The 25,388-nt window shown below is 47.7% G+C and overlaps 1 protein-coding gene across 2 annotated transcripts; it reads right to left on the bottom strand.

The window, feature by feature from the left end:
* EYA3 (EYA transcriptional coactivator and phosphatase 3) lies at window positions 1-25,111 on the bottom strand. 2 transcript variants are annotated; one of them, XM_010180494.1, is made up of 14 exons: window positions 25,102-25,111; window positions 23,995-24,061; window positions 23,112-23,254; window positions 13,501-13,583; window positions 11,931-12,114; window positions 9,005-9,144; window positions 7,426-7,509; window positions 6,747-6,836; window positions 4,563-4,621; window positions 3,307-3,467; window positions 1,745-1,859; window positions 1,232-1,353; window positions 876-976; window positions 1-81 (listed from the first exon to the last, which is right to left on the bottom strand). In XM_010180494.1, the coding sequence occupies exons 2-14, from the start codon at window positions 24,057-24,059 to the stop codon at window positions 1-3; spliced, it is 1,428 nt and encodes a 475-aa protein (XP_010178796.1). In that variant the 5' UTR covers window positions 24,060-24,061; window positions 25,102-25,111. The 2 variants fall into 2 exon arrangements, with proteins under 2 accessions (XP_010178796.1, XP_010178795.1); XM_010180493.1 differs by lacking the exon at window positions 25,102-25,111 and adding an exon at window positions 17,956-18,093 and having other exon boundaries at window positions 23,995-24,059.
* Between the last annotated feature and the right edge of the window lie 277 nt (window positions 25,112-25,388).

Below are 25,388 nucleotides of genomic sequence, written 5' to 3' on the forward strand. Positions count from 1 at the left end.
TTACAGGAAGTCCAACTCGAGGGCTTGGTGCAGGGACACGAGGTCTGCGTGGTTCGTGATCCTCCAGAAAGGCATGTTGTGCTGCAACACAGAGACGACAGAGTCAGGCGAATCGCTGCGATTTCACAGCTCGGCGGAGGCAGTCACGGCACGCCCTGTGCAGCACAGCGCTGTGACAGCACTGAGCACACCGCGGTCAGGAAGGACCTCAGCTGCACGCGCACTGGTGTCTGCAGCTCATCCCATTGGCTGCGATGTGCACCGGCACTGACCTGCGCTGTTCTGCACGCTCACAAAACGTCAGCGTGGGGCCGTGAGCTGCTGCCCCTGCCAGGAGCCCTCCCGGGGCACCAGCGCGGGTGACAGCCCTGGCATGTGGCAGACGGCGCGACACACGCAGAGACGCTGTCCTGACAGTCACCACTGTCCTGACCGTCATCACACACTTCTCTGCCTTTCACTGGCATGACAGTGACCTATTCTGGCCTGTCCACATCAAACTGTTTGCTCCTAGCTGTAACTCAGACTAATGGGAGCTGCTGTGTACAGATCCAACTGCTGGCAACCGAGTCCTGACTCCCTCCACACCCGAGAACCTGCGTGATCCCAACTGCCAGCAGCATGCCATGATCAGGACATACTGCACCAAGATACAGGTTTACAGGGACAATGCTACGCAGAATCCTAAACAAGAGTAAAACAGAAACTTTAAACCCTGAAGAGCCAGAAAACTCCTTAACGCAGTGAAAGATCTCCTGCATCAAAGGCAAAGTTTTCTCCTGGCTTCCTCTGAAGAGTTCAGACCTGGAGAAATGCCTGTGCCAGAAAATGCCCTTTGCATCCATCCCATCCCACCTCTGCAGCCCCAAACCCACCTGCTTAGCTGCAACCTCCTCGTCACGCCCATCTCCGATGACCACGTAGGTGACTTTCTTTCCAAATCGCGACACAATCCTCTCAAAACAGCTCTCTTTACCTGCCCAAAGACACCCCAGTGAGGCAGAGAGCAACGGACGCCCAAACAGGTCCCCTCTTCCCAGTACAGGAGCACACTCTGGCCTTACTGGTAAGGGAATAACACCCGGTTCAGCTCTTGAGGCCAGCAGCCACCAGTGCACGGCCAGCTGGACCACAGCAGCCATGGGGTCTCAGCTGCAGAAACTGTATTTCCTGTGTAAAAATCCCAGCTATCCCGCAGCAGATGCCCCAGGTACCCAGCACAGCCCCTCACCTATTTTCGTGGCACTGTAAATATTTTCGATGGGAAACACCTCGCCCAATCCATACAGGAGAACTTTGGCAAGCGCTGGCACCAGTTGGGTGGTGGTGATCAGGATGTTCACACAGTTTTTTCTAAAAGAAGAAAAACATCTGTCACAGCACATCTATGGCCAGTGGTGCCGAGGGCTGCTCGGGGCAGCTGCTCAGCTTTCCAAAGCGCCCTGCTTCCAAGAGGCTTTTTAGGTCAAGAGTTTGACTTATGCTTTTTGTTTGTTTGAGGTTTTTTGTATTTAACAGAAATCCTCAGGCAGAAATGCAATTCTGCAAGCACAGTCCTATTATAACAACAGATGTTGCAGCAGAAAAATCCCGAAAGGTGCTCAGGAGTGGAGCTCCTGGGCTCACCCACTCTGCACCCCAGTACCCGTGACAAGCAGCAGCAGCGTCACACATGGACACTGCACGCAAATCTCAGTGAGAGAAAGGGCTGAGAAAGCAAAGTGCACATTTCCAGCGTCCATACCTGGACTGTATGAGGAGCAGGGACTTCAATGCCGTTTCCAGCCAGGAATCTGTTAGCACTTCTATATCAGTCCTTAGTCTCTGCAGAGCTTCCCTCTTCTGCGGGCTAAGGAGACCTGGGAGAAAAAGCAACACGAGTGTTCCCAGCTGAGCTGGCAGAGGCGACCAAGACAGAGCCTTCCCTCCGCTTCACAGCTGTTCTGCAGTGAATAACGCGGTCCTGAAGGCACCCGAAAGCTGCAACCGTCTCGAGGCAACGGGAGAAGCCAGCAACATGGATGAGCATCACCCATCTGTGACCCTGCCTGGTTCCTTCAAACCACTTCTCAGGATATGAGCACCAAAATGCGTTTCTCTCATACGAAGCACTCACAACAAGCAGGCGATGTCCAAGGCCACAGACAGCGGGGGAAGGAACTCCTGCCATGACCCTGTCTGACCTCCTGCTCCCCACAGGCACGAGGACCCTTCCCACTTCAATCTCTTTTAGGTATCTTTTTTATCCGTCATGTTAAATCTCCGTATTTTTTATACCTTTTAGATATAATTTTCTCAAAACATCCAGTTTGGAATGAGAAGCAGCCAGAAACAGAGCCCACACACTCAAACATGCTCACATCAATAAATGTGACAAGAAAGGAGCACCGTGAGTCTGAACCTCTCCTCGCAACCCCAGCCATGATGAACGAGTCCCCTCCTCACCCCAACCCTGGCTGCACCACTCCATGGCCACGGAGGGACCCACTGAGGGCGGTGCTGCCCACTGCTTCACCGTGTGGCTTCGGACATGCCATGAAAAACTCTGCATCCAGCTTTCCCGTGTGCAAAATACGGAATAATGGTCTGATCCCTACCAGAAATAAGGTAACTGCAGCATACTGACATGCAGAATTACACTGACAGAGTTTTAAGGCTGAAAGTTACAGTTTTGAGCTCATGGTTTTTAGAAAATATGTCCAAGAGAAAGGTCTATCAAAGTTCTTTTGCACGGCAAAGGGTACCCAAAGCCACAGCCCACCGTCCCTTGCCCAGGAACGTCAACGCTAAGAGCCAGAACAGGAAACTTATCTACACTTGTTATCTGTGTTTGCATCATTACGACTACTTTGGCATCGGAAGGGAAACAAAACCATAAGGTTTTAAGTGACTCTGTGAACAGACAGTAGAGATGTCATGTCAGACTCTGAGCACAGCAGCCAAAAGGGCAAACGCTGTTTTTCTTGACAATGGCATGATAAAAGTCAGATTTTGTGAAGACACGAGTGAAAACACCACCTACGCAGCATGATATGCAGGTCATTTAGGCCCATTCCAAGCAGAATGATGGGCTAATTTAATACAAAATTAGCAAAGGGACACTGTTTGCACCAACATTTTCTCTTAGAGGATCACTCCCATCCAGATCCAACTCACAGACTGCACTGGCAGGCCCTTTGGTTTACCACCAGGTAATGATTACTTTTCAGGTCCAAATGTTTAGGAAACCAAAAGCTCTGAGGAAGGCCGCAGTCCAGCACCACAAACCCTTCCAGTGCTCAGACACGGGCACAGATGAGCACTCACCTCCCACGTTGGTTTTGTATTTGTCGTAGATCTCTCGCACCCTGCGGTAGCGGAAGGCCAGCTTCCTCATCCAGTCCACTCCGCCCTGGACACCAACCGAGGAGCTGTGATTCGTGTTACTTCCCGAGCCGCTGAAGCCATCCGTGGAGAAGTTGTAGTTGCTGTTTCAGAAAAGCAGACCTGTTACGTGTGCCACAGCAGCAGAACCACTGCAGCTTTTCACAGAACCACAGAGTATCAGGAGTTGGAAGGGACCTCAAAAGCTCATCCAGTCCAACCCCTGCCAGAGCAGGATCACCAGACCAGGTCACACAGGAACATGTCCAGGCGGGTTTTGAATGTCTGCAGAGAAGGAGACTCCACAACCTCTCTGGGCAGCCTGGTCCAGTGCTCCATCACCCTCACAGTAAAAAAGCTTTTCCTCATGTTCACATGAACCTCCTGTGCTCCAGCTTGCACCCACTGCCCCTTGTCCTGTCATTGGACATCAGGGGGTTGCAGGCTTCAGCTCTGACAGCAGTGAGAAAAGTGCCACGGAGAGGAGCTCTGTACAACCACCACTGCCCCCTGACAGCACAGAGCACTTCTACCAGTGCACTCTGACGCCCACCCAAATCTGCTGCTGTTCTGTGTACTGGTATGGACCGATCCAACCCTCCACAACACCTCCCTTTGCTCTGTGACTGCCCACTCCTCTGCCACATGGAGCATCCTTCCCACTAACCCCCTTCTCATCCTGCGGTGACAAACCCCAGCACAGGGTGTCCCAAATGTGCCATTACATCACAGCCGCAGCTCCATGAGCTATTTACCAGCTCATAACTGCAAGAAGCAGGTCCTGCTTTGCCACTTTCCCTGTATTTCTTTCTCCCTGACACACAAGCACTTCTCAGACCTTTCCACACAGCAGCAAACTCACCCTCACCTCCCTGACAGTGCACACAGACACATGCAAACCACAGGGAGACCTTCAAGGGCCCAGACGGTGCCATCTGGAGCATTGGTTCTCCATTCACACCATGTCATTGAGCACACAGGCAACATTCAACAGCAGACAATACAATTCACATTCTAATTCCAAAAGCCTCAATGTTTTGTGGGTTTTCAAAGAAATACCACCCAGCAAACACCACTTGCCAAGTCTCGTCCCCTGCACAATGCTGACCTCTGTCTCTTAACCCCATTTGGGTTTGAAGTCCCCACAAAAAACCCCAGGTTACATCAGCTGCACATTTCATGCACTCACCAGTACCCACCTTAAATCTTGGCCATTGTCATCAGATGCCACGTCTTCTATGTGTACCTGGTCACATTCCTGTTTCAGAAAAAAAGAAAAACAGAGTCACACTGCTGTGCATCCAGAAACATATTTGCAGATTAAAGGACGCTTGATCTGAAACAATCCCCGACAGCAACAAGCCATGCCATGCTGTGTCCACAGACCAACACGCAGCTGCCATTAGCTCCATCTTCAATACTAGGTTTGACTTCTGAGCACCTACAGGTCCTTGCCAAGACTGGGATCTGAAGTACCAGAAAAGCCTGAACAAAGCATGTTTCTATGGCATTTTGAGATGTCTGCAAAAAAGGAACTTTGACACTCACTAAACAGGCTGGCCTCGCTTGTTATTTGAAACCCTTTTTGAAAAAGAAAAACCAAAGAAAACCAAAAATACCCCAAACCCACATTATCTGGTCAAGTATTGATATTCTGTTTCATCAGCACAGCGGTCAACTCTGTCACGAGAGCCACAGCAGAACCCTGGAGTGAAACATCAGCGTGGGGCAGCGTCAGGACTCTGGTGCTGAGCAAAGCTGCTTTAACCCGCAGACAAACTGCAAACACCTTAGGGCAAGACGTGAATTTCCCCTATTTCAAGAATTTCCCACTGCCGATACCAACCAGCACCTACAGCAATAAGTGCTGTTGATCACAGAGTTAATGTAGCAATGACCTTTCCAGCACGAGAGACTCCATTTGGTGGTTTGGTTTCTCCCTGGGGCAGGTAACTGCCATTGCCACCTTTGCAAAGTTCACAGCTGCAGTCACAGCCACAAAGGGAAACTTCATTTAAGTTTCGACTTGCATCAGCAAAAACATCTTGTTTTCCCACAATGTGCATTCATTGTAATTTATTGTTCACTGTTCATATGCAGCTTTCCTAAGCTTTAAACTAGTCCTGTAAATTCTGTCTATCAGGTTCATGAGTCCATATCAGAGAAGATATGTCAGGAAATTTGCTATTTCCAACCATTTCATTCCAGATTCTGGTGGGACTCCCCATCTTCCCATGCAGACGGCATTACTGTGTCCATTACTACCTGACAGTGTAGTACGGCCCAGCACAGGACATGGCCATGATTACAGAAAACGTTTATATTCAACTTCTGTGGAAGCAGTGCAGAACAGCGAGAGGTATTTAATTTGGCAAAGAATACCATGCATCGAGGAGGATGGGAGCTGACCAGAAGTCCTCGAGGCAGGGAGAAGAGAGCAGCAGAGACATCTTGCAGGGAAGAAAACTGAGGGTGCTGTGGGACCCTGCATGTGTGCAGCACAGTCGTGTCCTCCACAGCCAACACAACCCAGAGCCTCAGGGTGAGACACACACATTGTGTTCTCATCGAATCACAGAGTGGTTTGGGTTGAAGGGACTTCAAAGCCCTCAGTCCAACCACCCATGGGCAGGGACCACCCTCACCGGGAGGAATTTCTTCCCAATATCCGGTCTAAATCTCCCCTCTTCCAGTTTAAAACCATCACCCCTTGTTCTATCACTCCCTGCCCTTGTAAAAAGATCCTCCCAATCTTTCCTGTAGCCCCTCCAGGTCCTGGAAGGTGCTCTAAGGTCTCCCTGGAGCCTTCTCTTCTCCAGGCTGAACAACCCCAGCTCTCTCAGCTGTCCCCATAGCAGAGCTGCTCCAGCCCCTGAGCATCTCCATGGCCTCCTCTGGACCCGCTCCAGCAGCTCCATGGCCTTTTTGTGTTGGGGGTCCCAGAGCTGGACACAGCACTGCAGGTGGGGTCTCACTAGAGCAGAGGGGTCATTTAAGTGACTTTTCAGTTCAGGTGACCCTGACATTCTCAAGGTCACCTTTGCCCCCACATCTCTGCTCTCCATTTCCAAACAGGATCAGTGAAAGCAAAGTACCTAACAGTCCACAATGGAAATACAAGCCAAAACAGACATCGCTTTTTATTTATACAGGTTCAAATAGAAACCCGTAAGAGAGCTGATGACACTGGGAGGGTGCAGAATGCCTGTCTCAGGTAAGGGAGCACACCTCTTGGATTGGTTGTGCCTACAACTACTTCAGTTTTGGCACTGTCCTGCCTCAGCATGAAGTGGCTCTGAAGCTCAACAGCCCTCGCAAACAGTGCAGTGTCATTCTAACGAGGTAATATGGAGCTTTGCCTTTCAAAACCATCTGCCACGTACCTCCAAGTCATTGAAAAACAGGTGAGTATCAGCTACTTCAAAAATCATCTCCTCCATTGACAGACCCGAGCCAATCACCAGAGTTGGATCCTTGCAAAGCAAAAAGAGAAAATGTAAGTGCACGGTGGTTACGGACAGAAGTAAATTGTGATAAAGCTTTCATCAGTTACATTGCACAGAATTTCCACTTTATATCAAGCCTGATGTAATTCCAGCTGCATTCAGTGGTGTGAACTACAATTTCCCTAGTATTTTAAACAATATCCACATTCTGGTAGTACAGTGACCCCAAATTTAACAGAACGCTTCAGTATTGCATAGCATGGACTGATGGATTTTCAGATGCAACAAAAACAAAACATTCAAAAATCTTCAATATATTATGAAGGAGAAAAAGCATTTCCTTTCACTATGTGCCATGACCTAAACAATTCCCAATGATAATAAAAACAATTTGACATTTTAAGACTTACACTGTCAGAAGTGAAGTGTTTGTGATGCCCATATCCTAGCTCTGTATAAAGCCAAATTTAGTGTTCTTTCCCCACCCCTAACTGCCAACGAAACTATCACCCTATACATCTACAACAAAATGCCATTTTCTATTCCTATTCCAAAGATTATTATCTACTTCTGCATGACAGTTATGATTTTTCTTCCACAGAAAAGACAGTATTACCTTGCCATATTTTTGAGCATAAGACCCTGTGAGAAGTGAATGGAAGATGATGATGGTCTCATCCAAGTCCCAGAGAAACACTCGCTGCGTACAGAATAAAAGCAGGTTAGAGTCGAGGTGTTTCCAGCACTGAGCTACAATAAAGGAGCAAGTTTTAGGGTTAATTTTGTGGCAAGTCGGAGCACACTTAACAGACACGAACAACCGTGTTCTTCTTACAGGCTGACCACATTATTAAACTCTTTCAGTTCAGTGTGGTGGAGTTTATGTACTGATACAGTGCAACCATATGCTCAGAGTAAGGCTCTCCTGGTCAAACTATTTCAAAAGCTTCTCTTGCTTTTATAGTTAGAAAAGCAAAACCTTAGATTGCTAATGAACTTCAGAGCCCTGCTAGGGTAGAAGTTTCCTGTCTGGTCTGCAGAGCATGAGGTAAATGACTTTGGTGTTCATCAGAGACCCCTCTGCTATGATAAATGGGATGGCACCTCAGATTGCATCCCCAACCCCAGAGGGATGTGAGGAAAGCAGAGCTGTGGCCGTTTACCTTGGCAAAGGAGAGACCAAGGGTGATCTATCAGCAGAGCACAACGAATTGAAAGGGAACCACAAAGTGATGGAGATAAATACTTCTCAGCAGTGGCAGATGGAAAACTGCCATGGAAAAAGAAGGGGAAATTTGCAGCTTGGCAGATTCCAATTGGAGACAGAAAAACTCTTTTCCCAAGGGGATGTGGTAGTCCTGGGACGGATCACAAGACAGGTACAGGATCTACAACCCTGGAGGTTCTCAGCCAGACAAAGCCATGGTGGTGGGGACAGCCCTGCCCTAAGCAGGTTACTGTACCAGAGACATCACGACATCTCCTCCACTGACACCGCTGTGACTCCAAGATGTGCGTTAGTGATACTTGTCAGGGACCACTGAAGAACTCACTTGGGCCAGTTCTCAGATAACACAGGTCATGAGAACCTCCCAAATTATCACTCAGTACAGGAAAGCCATGGAGCTGTTGGAGCGTGTGCAGAGAAGGCCACAAAAATGATCAGGGGCTGGAGCAGCTCTGCTATGGGGACAGCTGAGAGAGTTGGGGTTGTTCAGCCTGGAGAAAAGAAGGCTCCAGGGAGACCTTAGAGCACCTTCCAGTACTTAAAGGAGGCTTATAAGAAAGATACAGACAGACTTTTTAGTAGGGCCAGTTGTGATAGGACAAAGGGTAATGGTTTTAAACTAAAAGAGGCTCGATTTGGACTAACTGCAAGCAAGAAATTGTTCACAATGAGGGCAGTGAAACACTGGCACAGGTTGCCCAGAGAGGTGGTGCAGGCCCCATCCCTGGAGATATTCAGGGCCAGGCTTGATGGGCTGTGAGCAACCTGATCTGGTACCAATGTCCCTGCTGACTGCAGGGTTGGACTGGATGAGCTGTAAAGGTCCCTTCCAACCTAAACTATTCTGTGATTCTAATGATCCCCCCCCTTTTCATTTCTGTGGAGATAGGACAAAAGAAAGAGAGGAAGACTTTCACCACCGCTCTACTCTGCAATGTTCCCTGTAGAAAACAACATGACTACTTACCTCCAGTTCGCTGTCCTGTGAGGAGGAGGTATCTGCTTTCCTCTTCCCCCTGTTCTTCCCAGGGATGTTTTTTCTTGCCTGCTCATCCAAGTCTTTACTTGCTGTTGCTCTTGATAACGAAGGACTTGTGGATGCATCTCCTAGAAGCAAGAAATCACACAGCTCTCACCCCATCATGGCTCAAAACAAACACCAATGCAAAGCTCATAGCATTTGGCCACAAACCTCCTTTGCAAAAGGTAAGATGTTTTCTTGGATTGTTGACGCAGTACTAATTGAACCGTTACTAGAAGATAAAACAAGATTTCCTCGTCACATCATTTCAAAATAGCTCTGTCTTCTCAATTCAGCCCACCAGGGCTGAGCTGTTGCAGCTACAAAGCCAAAGACAAGCACCCTCCATCCTGAGGCCTGCAACCTTCAGATGTCTCCCTGCCCTGGGACTGCTTTATTACTTAATTTTTTATTTTAACACTTCTTGAGAGAGCACCAGAAACCCTCAGTCTGAGATAAGTGTACAAAGAAAAGGATTTAACACTGCCTCTTCCTCCTAGGTTTCCTGGACCAGCCAAATGCCTTGTGTCAAGCAATGCCACACGGCACACACTGCTTCCACCTGTGCACACACCTCTCGCTCCCGTGCAGGAGCCTTGGACTACGTGACACAACCGCCAGCGCACAGCGCTGTCCAGAGCGTGTCAGTCACACCCAAACCCACAGCGTGCTGCTGAAACAGGCAGACTGGGACAACAGCTCTACTGACCAAGCATTAGTGGAGAATAACAGGGGTGATCTCGGCCCTGCAGGCACAGACTTGGCCAAGCACCATGGCCATGACTGACAGCAATATGTTATGGAGCCTATTCTGCTCCTGTTCCAGAGAAAGAATAAAGCATCACCAGAAAAAAAAACCTCAAACAAACAACAATGCAAATCAATATGATATATTATCTATTATATTATGACCATGAGGAAATACTCTCTGGATCCTTCATTAACAGTTCAGGCAGAAGAGCTGACATCTCAGATATCTGTCTAACTAGTTCAGAAATACGACCAGAACTGCAGTGGGAAGGCAGAGGGCCCAGGGCACCTGAAAGAGCTTGAATTCAGTCTGAGTCTTGCAGAGGAAACATTGCAATTCTTATGAAAAATTCATGCAAAATGGTGAAACTTGGTGAATTCCTGAGCTAAGAAACTGGCACTGAAAACATTAACAGCTGGGCCATTCCCTAGTCAGTGCCTTGAAATAACAGGTCAATTCCTTAGGTTTTCAACATCAAATAAGAACAGAGACTCATGGGTAACTCTGCTGTTGCTCACCTGAACTAGTGGGCAACTGCTTCCCAAAAGAGGGAAAGTGCTCGAAGCACCATGCTGCTCGATTTACAGCATCACAGCACGATGATGTATGCAGCTGCCCATGAGGGAAAGGTGATAGAGGTCTGGATCTTCAGTGAGTTCAAGACTATCGAGGTGCTTTGCTCACCGGCAGGCACCCACGCCTGCTTCCAGGCTCTGGAGTGCGTTTGAGGACTTGGCAGAGCTCAGGCACTGCTGATGGGCTTGGGGAAGATGGAGAAGGCAAAGTGCTGCAAAGGCAATCGCTCACCACATCCCAAACACAGCTGATGCCCAGCCGGTCTCCAACCAAGAGTCACCTTAGACTCTAACCCTCACCCCCTCTTCTTTCTCTACCTTAGTTTTTATTGCTGAACATGACACTATATGGGATGATATCACTGCAGTTGGCATAGGTCAGCTGTCCCAGCTGTGTCACCTTCAGGGTTCTGTCCACCCCAAACCTGCTCGCTGGCGGTGTGGAGGGGTGAACAAGCATTGCTCAGCAGCAGCCAAAACAGTGGTGTGTTACCAACACTGCTGCAGCCCCAAATCCAAAACACAGCCCCCACAGAGCTGCTATGAAGAAAGTTGACTCCATGCTGGCCAGACCCAGGGCACCAACAAAATCGAACAGAATCTATTTGGGTTTCTTCCCAGCCTACTGATCTGCAACAGGCAATAGATTTCAGTTTAAAACCATCTGACAACACAGGAAGAATTTCCTAACTCCTTGTGCAAGACCAAGACACTGGAAGAAGCGCAAAGTCTGCGCTCTCATCCTTGTTAAGTGTAGAAAAATACTTTTGGTGAGGAAATTTTGGTCAACCCCACTGCAGCTGGTTACATGACACAGCACTAGTGGAAAAGGCCAGCGAAAGATGTGACTTCTCTAGAACAGTCAACTAAACCTTTCCAATCGACTTTCTACATCTCTTACCAGATAAAACCTTTCTCCCCCTGCCAAGCGCCAGGGACCTCAGTGCCATGTGGCTGCAGACCTGCTCGAGGACAAGCACAGCAGAGCAGCTGTCCCTTCAAAAGCAGTTCACATGGTGATGCAGAAGCAAGGACAGGATGCATTCCTGGGCACATCAGAGAGGCCATGGCCAACTACAGCTCTTGGAAACATGTGAGCCTTCCCAGAGGACTCCCATGCCAGGGACTGGCAGCTGTGTCGTGGCTGTCAGCTCTAACCTGAGTATCTGGCTGCTACCGTAACCCTGGGTATCACCACTGCCCTGTCACAACCACAACCAGTCCCGACACCACAGAACCACCAGGAGCTGCTGTCGGCAGCTCTTCAGGTCGCCCCTGGGATTCCCTCACCCTGGGGCATTCAGAGGATCTGCTCAGTGTCTCCTGAACCGCAGCAGTATAGGAGTCCCAATACGTAAGCCATTGGGTGGCCCACCATAACACTGCACACACCAGTAAGACCAGTCTGACAACAGAAGGCAAATGTCCTGGCCTGGCCAGCATGCTGAGGTACTGCCATTACCTTCTGGAAAAAACTTCTCCCCCTGCCCGCACACTGTTTATCAGGGGTGATTTGCAGCCACCCTGTTAAAGACCCAACCATTACCGGAGGAAGGTCTCTGCACTGTCCGCGTAGGCCCCATGGCGTTGGGTTTCTCGGCTGGGTACGTGGCTGTGGCTAACGCGGTGCTCTCCGTGTTGTTGTCGGCTGGTGTCACGACTCCAAAGCCAGAACTCGGGTAACACGTCTGGTACTGGCTCTGGCCAAGGATGGTGTACGTAGGATATTCCTGTCGGAGGAAAGGATCAGTCATGATAGGACACTTGTTTCAGAAATGCTCTGTATTAAGATGACTATATGCTTATAATATGCCTGTCAAAGAGAAATCCCAGCAAGAGCACAGTCTGACTTTATGCTATTTCTTTCTGTGTATGTAAGAGATCCCCAAAAAGGGCTAAGGCACCTGACTTCACAACAGCCCCGCACAGGCAGGGTCCCCAGCCAGGAGCCCAGCAGTCACAGGGCCACTCCTCTGCCTCCAGTTTATCCAAAAATGAATCCACTGTGGAATACGTGACAGTAACAGGGAGGATGGAGCAGATGCCATCAGTCCACTCTGGTAGATTTGTCTTACACTGTTCATTTCCAATACCAGGTGTACTGACAGCGACAGAAAGTGGTCCTGGCACTGGCTGAGGGTGCCAAGAGCTACCAGATAAACTGCCTTTACTCCTGTCCTGCTTCAGCAAGGTGATGAAAGGCATCTATTTATGTACACTATTTACTCATTTAGGATGAGATCACCAAGCAGCTGAAGCTGTACTTGAGGGTTTTAATTTCTGCTACTGGTAGGAAAGGAAGCAGCCACCCTAAATGTCACTTTACATTCTGGCACGCTGTGCACTCCCGACCCCCTCGAAGAGCACCTGGGTTTGTGAACCAGGTACCTTGGTGCACAATACTGAAAGAAAATCTTCATTTCCCCTTAGACCTCCAAGCAAGTTTATGTCAATGAAAGAACCTTAAAAAACAACAGCATAAACATACAAGGATTTTTGTGCATCTATTTCATTTTCCACACTTCCTATATTCTCTTTCTGCAAAGCTCTGGCACTGAAGGGTTCCTTGGTACATCTAAATATTCAGAAAGGCAGTTAACTGCTGACAGGCTCTGTATTACTCACAGGGGAAAGGACCCTGTGCCAGCTGCAGGTCTTTTTGACTTTGGCTTATTCCAGCATCATCCGAATGCATCTTCTCTTTACTGGTTTGCTTGTCTGTTTGGGTACAACCTATTTTCCTTTCCCTGCTGAGGGAGAACAAAGGCATCCAAAAACCATCCACCTACAATCTCCCTGTGGGTCTGATTTCCAAAACGGTTTTGCTGTTTCTCCTCCTCCGTCTCTGCTTCAGAGATCGGGGTACCCTGTTTGATAGTCACCACCCAACCAAACAGCTTTAACAGCTGAAGCGAGCTCGCTGCAAAGGCCAAAGGGTCAAAGAGACAGCAAGAGAAATTTGGCTGACGCTGAGTTACACCCTGAGCCCTATCACTCCAGGACCCATTGTGCTCCATTTGAAGTGATGCAAATATTTGCTCTTCCTTTGTTAGTTACCTTGCAAACCAAAGGTGAAGGAGATGCTGTGCATTAATATAACAAGGAAGAAGTTTTACCTGTGAGATGCTGGCTACTGCTGATGTGGAAATATTGACCACAGTTGAGGATGTAGAGGCTGGACTGGCATTGGTAGTCGATGCTGTAAAATTAAGAATTACTGCATTAAATGCTTTGAGCAAAGCACAAGAGACAAGAACAATCCAAGCTGTGAAATAAGCACTTACTGTGCTTATGTGCAAGCATTTGGCTGCTCGTCACAGCCAAAAAAGAGCTAGGATGCATTTTGAAACCAGTTCCATTTCAAGTGGTCTTACAGGGCAGGAGAGCTAGCGTATCTCTACAAACAGTACCTCCAAATGTTTCAGAAACCTTTTCCCTCTGTGCCTGCTAAGCAACTGGAGTTTAATTAAAATGGTTTTGCATCTTTACTAAAAGTTTTGAGAAGACAACAATCACATTGTGTTGTTCCATTATTAGCATAAATCAGTAAAATGGGTATGAATGTGTTTAAATCAGTTGTGATTTAAAAAAATCTCTGCATTGGACTTACCATATTTAGTCTAATTAGATCAAAAAATTTAAGGAAATAGTAAAAATATTTCAAGTAGTATAAAAAGGGTGTTTCCTACTGGAGGAAGTGAACGTATCTCCTCATATCTCTGTGAGACTACAACTGGTTTTTGGATGAGACTTCCTGACATAATTTGTCAACAGCTTGTAGGACAAATTATTTGAGCCATGTAGTTGGTACGAATTTTAGGACGTTTAACAGCCTTCATGTTGCTGCATTGGGTTCTTCCAAAACAGAGCAGAGGCTGCTCCAGCCCCTCCTGGGAACATCACTGGTTCAACAGATGTTGGGGTTTCACAGCCCCAGGGCCGCTCCATTCAGCATTTCTCCACATGGGATTTTGGGACCATCAAAGATTAATGCAAATAAATAATGAAATCAGCATGAACAAAATCAGGAAGTACTAAACCAGGTGCCACCAAGAGATCTTCTTCTGCTAAACCTCCTTTCTCTGCACACTAATAAAACAACAAATTGCTTTCAGATGCTTATGGAAAGGTTTACAGAAATGCACGGCATCACCTACTTTGCCATCGCTCTGGGAAAAGCCCTCACTTCCTGCAAATAACTCGCACGCAGGATTCACCCCGAGACTGAAGGACTCAAACTTCTGGAGGCTTCAGTCTCTACCCCAGGGAAACCCCACCACGAACTCTTCATCGGTGTATGCTGTGTTATTGGCACGCACAGATACCACCTGGTAAACAGCTCCTGGAAAGAGGAATGGATCCAAAATATGCCTCAAAAAGATGAAAAACAAAATAAATGTATCTTTAAAGAGGTGCAGAAATACACAGTATTTACAAGAGGTGAGGAATGGGAAGGGTGGCATCCTTGAGGAAGCAGAAACGAAGGTGAGCAATCAGCCCCTGGGATGTCCCCTACAGCCAGGAGCAGCAGTGCCCAAAACCAGATGGGAGAACTGTGTGGGGACAATGTTTAGAAAAGAAAACCAGGCTGCACTGAGCAGCAGTAGTGGGAACAGAGACACGCAAGGACCTACAGCAGCTCTCCAGCTACCAGAAGCACAGTGTGGGAGTAAGGTACTCATCAGATACTCCTCATGAGAAACCACTGGAGAACAGAGGCAGTTTCCAAACAAAACTTCCCACTATACACGTTACGGAAACGATCAAGGCTGGTCTTATCTGAAGAAGAGGTCACTTCCCAGGCACTGCGAAGAGCAGCTCCAGAACAGGTCCTCACCAGCACAGAACAGACCTGACAAGAAGGGGAGGAGATGAACTACCCAAGGACAGATCACTGCACTGCCTCACCAAGGTTATCACGAGAGCAAACAGAACGTGACTCTCATCTGCAGTGCTCTGGAGAGGCTGCTTCTCCACTGTGACAGGTAACACAAGTGAAGAAATCACAGAAGAAAAGATTCCAAGTGCTGGGATTGTGGTAAAACCCCAAATCCCCTCACATCAACTTCACTGCTTATCTTAGCTCTGGTCCTTCTGACATGTCCTTTTTAACGACCCTTCATACAGTGTTACACATCAGATCTTCACAAACAGCTCTCACTACTCAGATGAACCGAATCTTTCTGCTCTGTGGGTCAGTTCCTTCTACCTGTGAATGGACCAAAAACATTGACTGCTTTCCTGGTCTCAGATTTAAGAGACCAGCAAACACAAGTATTGCCTTGAGCTGCCGTGACTCTGGTGCTCTCTTTCTTCCCTATTTCCAGACCTCATTCTCAGACCTACACCCCTATCTCCCTTGCTTTATTCACCCTGTTTGGTTCTACTTCAGTTGTTTTTCAAGATGTTTCAGTCTGCTTCATGTGCTGGGAAGAAAAATTGCAATTAATGTCTCACTTGGCCAATTTGCTCTCACAGGGCAGGAGGAGGTGAGGTGAGAGCCAACCCTTCCTCTCCCAGCACTTCCAAGCACCTCTGCGCCATCCCACCATGGCCATAGCTGGGGTGAGGACAACACCCAAAATTCTTGGTCCCTGAGTGCACCTGGCCATTTACCAGGGTTCAAATATCACATCCTTTCGCTCCCGCACTGCAGACCAAACCACGGCCCTGCACTGGAATCCCCTCGGGTGACCGTGGCGTCGCACAGCTGAACATTGCCCTGGTGGTGCCATTGGAGAGAAGATTTTCAAGACACAAAGCAACTCTGTCCATCCCTCCAGCTCCTGCTCCATCACCATCCTTGCATCAGCCCAAGGGCTGATCTGACCCCTCAGCAGCCTGCTTGCTAATCTGGCAAAAAGGAAATGCAGCAAATCCCAAAAAAGGAAGAGTTTCCTGCCAGTTTACTACAAGCTTTTCAGAAAATTCAGGTGACTTTTGCACACTTCCAAAGAGCAGCCTGAAGGGGAACTTTCCTCAAATCACACATTCTCACAGCAGCGTGGATCAAATGTTTTAAACCCTTATGCAGAGCAAGGCCTCCCTCACCTCATGGATCAGCAGGGATTCCCATGCTCACCACGGCACATCACTGGCAACCCCTCAGCAGTCGTGTTATGCAGAACCATTGCTGCCCCTTTGCAATTAAAGCTGGAGCTATAAAACACTGTAATTCATTCTGCGGTGGGAGAACCTGGAGGAGAGTTATGTTTGAAGGAAGGAAGGATTTCCAGCGTTGTATTGCTCACGTTATTCCTCATGTGAATAGTAAATTAAGGATAAACGTTACACTGGGCCATTTACTGTTACAATGACACAAGCTGAACAAGTACCATGACGTGGCCTTCCTATCAGTGAAAGATAAGCTAAAACCCACTTATTGCTGATTCTGAGTTATTCCCCTTTACCTGGCACACATTAGACTACATCTACATACGGCATTCAGTTTGGGGCTTCAAGCACAAGAAATGCATTGACAAAATTCAGTGGCAAATTCCGGCAAAAAGCCTCCAAAACAGCCGGGGAGCCAAAGCACGTCCCCTACAAGGGGTGGCCTGGAGGAGAGACAGATGGACTGAGGGCACCTGAGAGCAGCCTCGGTACCTGCACGGGGTCACCAAGATGACAGAGCCCCAGAGAGGGGCACAGCAGCAGGAGAAGAGAAACGGCTCCAGCCTGAGAGAGGGGATGCTCTGAGGGGACAGAAGCAGACGTTTCCCCATGATGACAGTCAGGCACTGGAACTGGTGAAATCTCCGTCCTCAGAGGTTTCTGAGACCCAACGGGATCAAGCCCTGAGCACCCTGGTTCTGAATTCAGGGTCACCTCTTCTTTGAGCTGAACTAAAGATCTGAAGCCTCTGAATTAAACTATGAAAATATCACACAAGAAATAGGAGTTCCTGAAATGCTTTTTACAAACTACAGAGAAAGAGACAAATTTTCACAACTCATCACCCAAAAAGGCAAAAATCCTGCCTAAAAAAAAGTATCAGTTTGAACACATTTGCCATAAGCACCAATATGCCGTTATTCAGCTACCTGGCACACTTACTCCCAAAAGCTGCTTTGGAAGCTGGTGACACCCAGCACCTGCCTTCTTGGATGTGGCACTTCCAGCAGTTGGGACATGTGTAGAGTAGCTCTCTACTGAGAAATTCACTTTCTAGCAGATCCACCAAGGAGGGTGTGTGTGTGTGTAATATATGAGAGCCATAAAAACCAAATAAACCCAATGACAGCATACTTCCTGACATCAAGCTAAAGAGACACCAACAAGGAGCTTGAGCTGCAAGAGCATTCCCAGTGAAGGCATGCAAGAACACAACAGTTACTCTCATTTGCTTGTCACCCTGTTCAGTCCATCAGCGTGGCACCGCCAAGCCAGCCTGGTGCGTACAGAGGTATGCAGCAAACACAAAATCACACACATTCACAGGCACGAAGAGAAAAGAGACAAAGCAGAAAGGAGCATGCACAACCCAAGAACAAACATGCAGGCCTCTCTATTTGTGGTGTCTGGACTCAGTCAGGTGGAGAGAGATGCAGATAAAAACCATGCCAAGTTACCTTCAATGGAATAAGAATAATGTGCTGGACTGGGCTGGCTTGTGGTTAACCCTGTCGTGCAGGTAAGAACACTGTGCTGACTTGTAGATGGATTCTGAATTAAACCACTTTCAGGTTTCATACCTGGCCACAGTGCACCTGAATCAGATAAATTGGACCAGTTACAAACAAATATGCTGGGACCAAACAGCATGCTGCTACCTCAGGTTAAGATTTTTGCCTGTCACAAAAGCAAGTAACAAATCACACATGGAAAATGTTTTATTTCTGCAATAGCAAGTGCTGACTGTCAGGCTGTGCATGGATTAGAGCTGCTGACAAAACTGGCTGGAAAAGAGAAAATTAATGGCACCAACAAGACCAATTTCCAAAGCTTTCAACTAAAAATCTGTTAGTGTCACACTGCCACGTTGGTACGAAATCCCTCTGAAATTTGTGCTGAGCTGCACAGCTCCGTGAATGACCTCAACCATTACACAGCAAAGTTGGAGTTGGCATCTACTGAGGTCAAGGTCAACACTTCCGCTACTTCACTGGGCTTTGAGTTGAATATTTTAAACCAAGCTACATGTCAGTCATGTTCATAGACTGACAGCAGCGAATACAGTGCTCAAATATAAGGCAAAAAAAAGCATCTCAAAGTTTCCTCTGCATTTCCTGCCATTCTGGAAAGCATTTGTAATGACACTGTGCAAAGCACAGAGCCAGCAGAGTGGCTGTAATTCAATAATAATTCAAAGTACAAGGCACACTCGGCAGGGTGGGTTCAGCTCAGGTGCCCCGCTGAGGTTTCCTGGTGAAAGCAGCACCGGCTGCAGCAGCTTGGCCAGGCCTGGCTCCTCGGGGCTCCTCAGGTTTGGGTGAACAGCTTCCAGAGCCACAGCCACAGCCAGAGGCGTTCCTCCCTGGCCCTGGTTAGAAAGCAGGAATCGGTTGAGAGGATTGACTGAAAAAACAAGCAGAAGTGTGCAAAGCAGAAGGACAAAGGATGTCTGAAGCTAGATACGAAGTTCAGGGCCAGCAGAAGGACCACTCTCCTTGGTAAACCCCTCCAAAAGTACCAAGCCTGTGAAGTCACCTGCAGCCTTTAACCCGCTCCAGCAGGACATGTGGTCCACGGGCCACAACCTCTAAGTGTCTCATGCAGGAGACACAGGAGACCACGCAGAGCCAGACACAGGCTCCATGCTGCATCTCTTTGGTTTATTTACAAGCTTGATCCCAACCTGTCACCTGGAGTGGAATCAAGCCGTTCACCCATCTGTACAGCCACGCCGGGGGGCTCATTCTTCCACTCTCAACTTTGTTACTGTTTCAAACCCCTACAACGGTGATGACCGGCAATCAAAAGGGGAAGACTGATTTCAGAAAGACCATAGGTACATTGCAGAAACTCCAGAATAAAATGTATGGGAAACAAATCCTCTGAGGAGAGTGGGAGTAGCTCTATTTGTTTAGTCTGGAAAGGGAGTGCCACTATCTTCACACAGGTAATTTTTAGAGAGGACAGTAACCAGTGGTTCCTTATGGTGCAAGGCAGAGGGACTGGGAGCAGACAGCAACATAATGAGAGGGTCACAGGACACAGAAAAAGTGTCTAAAACTGTGACAACGAAACTCAAACCAGCTCTGAAGGGTGATGATGACTTGAGGGCCGTGACCCCAGCTCAGGCACACCTCAGAGGTGTCCACAGAGCTGTCTGGGTACAAGGGCAGGAGCTCAGGTCATGTCTGAAGGCATTTGTCAGCCCCTGCTTTCCATGACTCTCGTTCTCTTGGTACAGATGTGCTCTATGTCCCATCCAGTAAGGCACACACTGGCCTGGTGCACACGTCCTTCCCTGACAGCATTTATAGGTGAATGGCACCCTGGGGATGGCAGGGAGGAAGCTGGGCCAGGGGCAGAGACCCCCTCCAGGTCAAAACGCTCTGCAGCTGAGGCAGAGGATGCCACAGGTCACATGGATCTGTGTGGAAAGGTCCCAACCACGACAGCCCATTGCTTGTAGATTTTTCTTGAGTTAATGTCAACCACCACATCCTCAGTGTTTCCAACACCAGCTTACAGCCACACATACACAGCTTGCATGTCACTACTCTTATTTTAATCACAGAATCACAGACTGTGCTGAGTTGGAAGGGACCTTTACAGCTCATCCAGTCCAACCCTGCAGTCAGCAGGGACATCGGTACCAGATCAGGTTGCTCACAGCCCCATCAAGCCTGACCTTGAATATCTCCAGGGATGGGGCCTGTACCACCTCTCTGGGCAACCTGTGCCAGTGATCAACCACCCTGAGCATCTCCATGGCCTCCTCTGGACCCGCTCCAACAGCTCCATGGCTTCCTGTGTCAGAGACCCCAGCACTGGACACAGCACTGCAGGTGGGGTCTGACCAGAGCAGAGCAGAGGGGCAGAATCCCCTCCCTGGCCCTGCTGGCCACACTGCTGGGGATGCAGCCCAGGATGGGGTTGGTTTCTGGGCTGCAGATGCACATTGGTGGCTCATGTCCAGCTTTTCATCCACCAGTACCCCAATCCTCTTCCTTAGGGCTGCTCTCTATCACATCATCTCTCAGCCTGTATTGGTAACGAGTATTATCCCTACCCATGTGCAGAACCCTGCACTTGGCCTTGTTGAACCTCATGAGGTTCACATGGGCCCACCTCTCCAGTCTGTCCAGGTCCCTCTGGATGGATCCCTTCCCTCTGGCACATCAACCTCACCACCCTGCTTGGTGTCATCAGCGAACTTGCTGAGGGTGCACTCAATCCCACTGTCAATATCATTAATGAAGATATTAAACAGCACTGGTCCCAGTACAGACCCTGGAGGGACACTCGTCACCCACTTCCATCTGGACATCAAGCTGTTGAGCACTACTCTCTGGATGTAACCATCCAGCCAACTCCTTATCCACTGAACAGTCCACCCATCAAATCCATACCAAATGCATCTTTAATCAAATCTCTCCAGAACAGGAGTACATCCCATGCAGAACTGCACTAAACACTGCCACAAAAGTATTACAGCACAGGAGAGGTGACAAACTGCAAGAGCAGAGGTCATCTCCTCCTGAAAGCAGCACCCTGTCCTGAGTGATCTCAAGACTACGCTTGTGTTTGTCAGCATGCTTGAATTTCACACTTAAAATGCATCCGCTTTGCTCTCATCAGCTAACCCACGATGCCTTCTCTTTGGCAGCAGAAAGTCATGGAAACCTCTGGAACAGGCCCACGGATGCTGGGAAACACCTGACCAAGCTGTCCACATCCTTACCTGCCCAGTGGAGATTTTGTAAGCAGACCCAACCCACAGAATTTAATCCTCTACCCCTACCTGTCCCTCACCCCATGCAGGGGCAGCACGATCCAGGAGGTACTGCTCCACTGGGATTTCCATTACTGGAAATAGGACTTTTAACATCTTCCCAGCACGTAAATTCAGACTAAAAATTCAGGTATTTAGTAACAGACCTCAAAATCCATACCAAGACATTTCAGTAACTGATCCCATTTCAGAAGATGTTTAACAGACAAAAGTTCCCATGAAATCAACACAAAATACTGATCTCTTGCCTAGGTCTTCAGAATTTCTGCTGCTCCATTCAGAAGATAACACTGAAGCACCTACGTACCCCCAAATTCCCACATCCCCCCACATAAACAGCCACCCCCACTGCCACATCACACTGACACAAAACACTGACAAAACCCCTACATCCTCCCTTCCTCAAAACATTTTAGAAATAAGTCTGAACCACCTTTTTAAACACCTTGGCCTAGTACTTCAAGGGAGCATTCCATCTATATCCACGTATTGATCTTTTTTTAAAAACTGCAACACACAAAGCAGTCTCCGTGCACTGTTCACAACAAACTATCAACTAACAACAAATAAATGAAGCAGAGGAAACCACCAGCCACTGCTCAGATACAGCAAAACCAGTGCAACCAGGCACCGAAACCAAGGCACGGGCATGTCCCAGCAGCCGTGGTGTGGGATGGGGCACGGTTCCTGGGAAACAGCCAACAGCCAACACCACAACCGGACAAAAGGACAAGGAACAGAGCACCCAGATACCATCTTACGGTATTTAAATTATCAGTCGGAGCAATGTACCTCAGCATTAATATAGGGCAATGAGATTTCTGAGGCACTGTTTGATCAAACCCTTGCGTCCCAGTTACTGCAAAGCCACCATTTTCTTCCTAACAATCCCTCAACCACAAGAAAACTCCATTTCTTGAATCCCAGGTGTGTATATACAAAAAAAGGTACGCAGATTTGTTTTACATAACAATCTCTCTCATAAGGATAACGATTTGTGTCATACTACTTTAAAAGAATTACTAAAGCAACTTATGTCTGATACAACTAAGCCTAGTTCTATCATTTTCTACACCATCTTTCAAAAATACCATGAGAAATCAATTGTTCTGTAATTTATAAAAAGTCCTTGATCTGTCAGCAACCAACAAAAGCCATAAATGTCTCCGGCTTTATTCCAAGACGTCTAGTTCTTCAGCTAAGGAAAAATGCCTCCTTTTACACTTCAAGATATGGAGGAAGCCCAGGGTGAAGAGCTCAGGCCCTGTCACCAAGCTTTAGCTGCTCCGTGACCACAGGATGCTCTGCAAAAACGGGAATGGCAAACAGAGGGCTCAGGTATTAGAGCAACTGCAGCAAACTTACTTCCCTAGTAAACTTTGAGACATTTTAGCATGAAATCTACATTTGGTGAAAGATGAAATAATAAAAAAGTCTTAATCCTGGCCAGCAAAAAGGAAAGGAAAAATACGTGCAGCAGAGACGCTGCAGTATGGGGTCTTGTGTGATTTCCCCGGCAAGGAAACCACACAAACACAGCTATGGCACAGCTGGAGAAAATCCTGACTCCAAACTAAGAATCACCTGGGAGGCTGCATGGGGAGAGCCAAATTAATGGCCAGGAAAACAGCTTTGTAAGAAGTGATATTTTACAATAGCAGCCTCGTCTAGAGATCAGATCCTGATCTACCATTGAAGTCAGGCAGGCGCTTTCCTACAAACTATGCTCCGCAACACACCCGGTTAAGCTTCACGGTGGCTTTTTAATGAGACAAAAGACAGTAATTGCAGGCACTCCTAAGTGTTTGAAAAGTTACTTCTTACCGAAAGGAGGTAGTCCATAGGTCTGGGTGGTCTGGGGGTAGATGGTGTAGGGCTGAGACTGCTGTAGTGCTTGATACTGAGTCTGAGCAGGGTATGGGCTCATTGTTTCCGATACAGGTACAGACAGGATATGTGCATATGGCCTTAGTGAAAAGAAAGAACAAAAGTTTACAAAAACTGTTTGTGTTATGCATCTTTCAATGAAACAAATTGCTTTAGAAAGAAGAAACAACATACACAGACATGTGCTCTTTGTGTGATACCCACGTGTGTTTCCCAGCCCAACAGGCTCTGGTTTCCACATGCTGCCTGTTCCTGCAGTGGTGAAACCCCCTCCTCCTCCACAGCTGAGCCCCAGTGCCCACCCAGGACCATGAGGGGAAGAACAAACTCCCTGTCCAACAGGCACGAGCAATTGGTTTCACTCGCTGTGCCTCACAAAACCTAATCCTGACGCCAATACAGCACAGGAGCACATGTCAGAAGTCCTGGAGCTCACAGAGACCACAAGAAAGCAAGCACAGGGATAAATCCCGCTATGCTGCAATGGGAAGAACTATTAAGATCCCCAAATATGGTTAATGATGAGAAAATACTACATTTCCCTTATATTCATTGATGTCCAGTTTGCTTAATCTTCAAATATTATGGGCATTATTCAAAATATGAATACCACTGTGTTGTTTAATGAACCCCTTCAAGTAATTAACAACAGCCAATGAAGCTGAAGGCTGACTTCTGTCAGCTTCAGTGCCTGCAGCAATGAGTTGCCAGAAGAAAGGAAAGGGTGATTTACAGTGCTGCAGAAATGCCTAAAGATGCAATAAGATCACTTCAGAAAGAAGTAAGAGTTACAGAATTCAGTAACCATTGCTCAACTTACTTTGCAGAATACATTTGTGAGGTATAATCATTTGATGACCTTGGGATATAATCAGTGCATGTCATAACTGGAAAAAAAAGAGTTTGTATCATTACCCAGGCAATCCCAAAACTCAGTAATGACAATTAAATATCAGTATGCACAGTACGTTTTAACCAAGACACAAGACTTACAAAGGATTTCCAGTGCCTTGAGTATCTGTTTCAATGCAAATTCTCAAAAAACACACTGTTAAAATAGCACAAAAACGTTTTTCCTGCCAACTCACAACCGGAGGTGATTCAGTCAATACTATTTCTCCCTTTGTAACTGTGCTCTCTTTACCAGTTGGTACCATCACCTTTTGCAGTTCTCATGATAAAACTTTGATTTCAGCCCAGTCAAAAACCTTACATACACCAAAGGGTCTGAATCTGTGCCAAGCATAACACTGCTTTTCTGTATCCCAGAGCAGAGACCAAAGCAGATGTTTATTTTGTCAAGCCTTCCTCTTCCTCTTCCCTTTCCTACCCAGAGTACTGCTCCAGCAAACTCTTCCCTTTCAAACAGAGCTGCTCCCAGCTCGAAGAGCGCAATCCCACACATCGGATACAACGGGCTCAGTCGCAGTGCAGGAGACTCAGAGTCCAAATCCAGATGACGGCTAAAGAAATCTGGCAGTTACATTTAACAGGATGTTTCCATTTTTCTGCCTGAATAAATCCGCAGCAATGGCCCTGTAAAGCTGGTAAGAAAGAGTCACTCAGGCTGCAAATCCAAGGAGGAAATCTTAAAAATCTTCTCATTTAGCATTGCCTATGGCTCTAGTATACTCCCATACAGTTCGTAACTACAGTATCTGAGTTGGGGTAGAGAAGGGGTCATTAAAAAAAAACAACTGGATTCAAATGAGGTGATCTGATAAATACTCAGCAGCCCATGAGATGTGGGCAGCAAGGATGTGCAAGACCCCTGGCACAGAATCTGGCACTGCACAGCCCCGCTGGCACATGTCACCCCCATAGTGTGGGATGCTGCAGCCATCTTCAAGCCAGACGACTTCTGTGACTGTGAATCTGCACAGGACATGGATTCACCACTTTGGATCTACCAGCACCATCCTCAAACTCTCAGCAGACACAGCGGTACTGCTGTGGATCCAGCTCATTCACAGAATCACAGACTGTGCTGGGTTGGAAGGGACCTTTACAGCTCAGCCAGACCAACCCTGCAGTCAGCAGGGACATCGGTACCAGATCAGGTTGCTCACAGCCCATCAAGCCTGACCTTGAATATCTCCAGGGATGGGGCCTGCACCACCTCTCTGGGCAACCTGTGCCAGTGATCAACCACCCCGAGCATCTCCATGGCCTCCTCTAGACCCGCTCCAACAGCTCCATGGCCTTTTTGTGTTG

This window comes from Mesitornis unicolor, unplaced genomic scaffold, assembly GCF_000695765.1.
Source record: "Mesitornis unicolor isolate BGI_N332 unplaced genomic scaffold, ASM69576v1 scaffold16203, whole genome shotgun sequence".
Classification (NCBI taxonomy): domain Eukaryota; kingdom Metazoa; phylum Chordata; class Aves; order Mesitornithiformes; family Mesitornithidae; genus Mesitornis; species Mesitornis unicolor.

Bases quoted from the DNA above. Each gene is read 5' to 3' on its own strand.
- EYA3 (XM_010180493.1), bottom strand. From the start codon at position 24,059: ATGACATGCACTGATTATATCCCAAGGTCATCAAATGATTATACCTCA. The intron at 6,837-7,425 runs GTAATACTGTCT...TTGCTTTGCAAG, and splicing joins ATGCTCAAAAATATGGCAAG to GATCCAACTCTGGTGATTGG. The intron at 1,860-3,306 runs GTGAGTGCTCAT...TTTTTCTCCCAG, and splicing joins ATACAAAACCAACGTGGGAG to GTCTCCTTAGCCCGCAGAAG.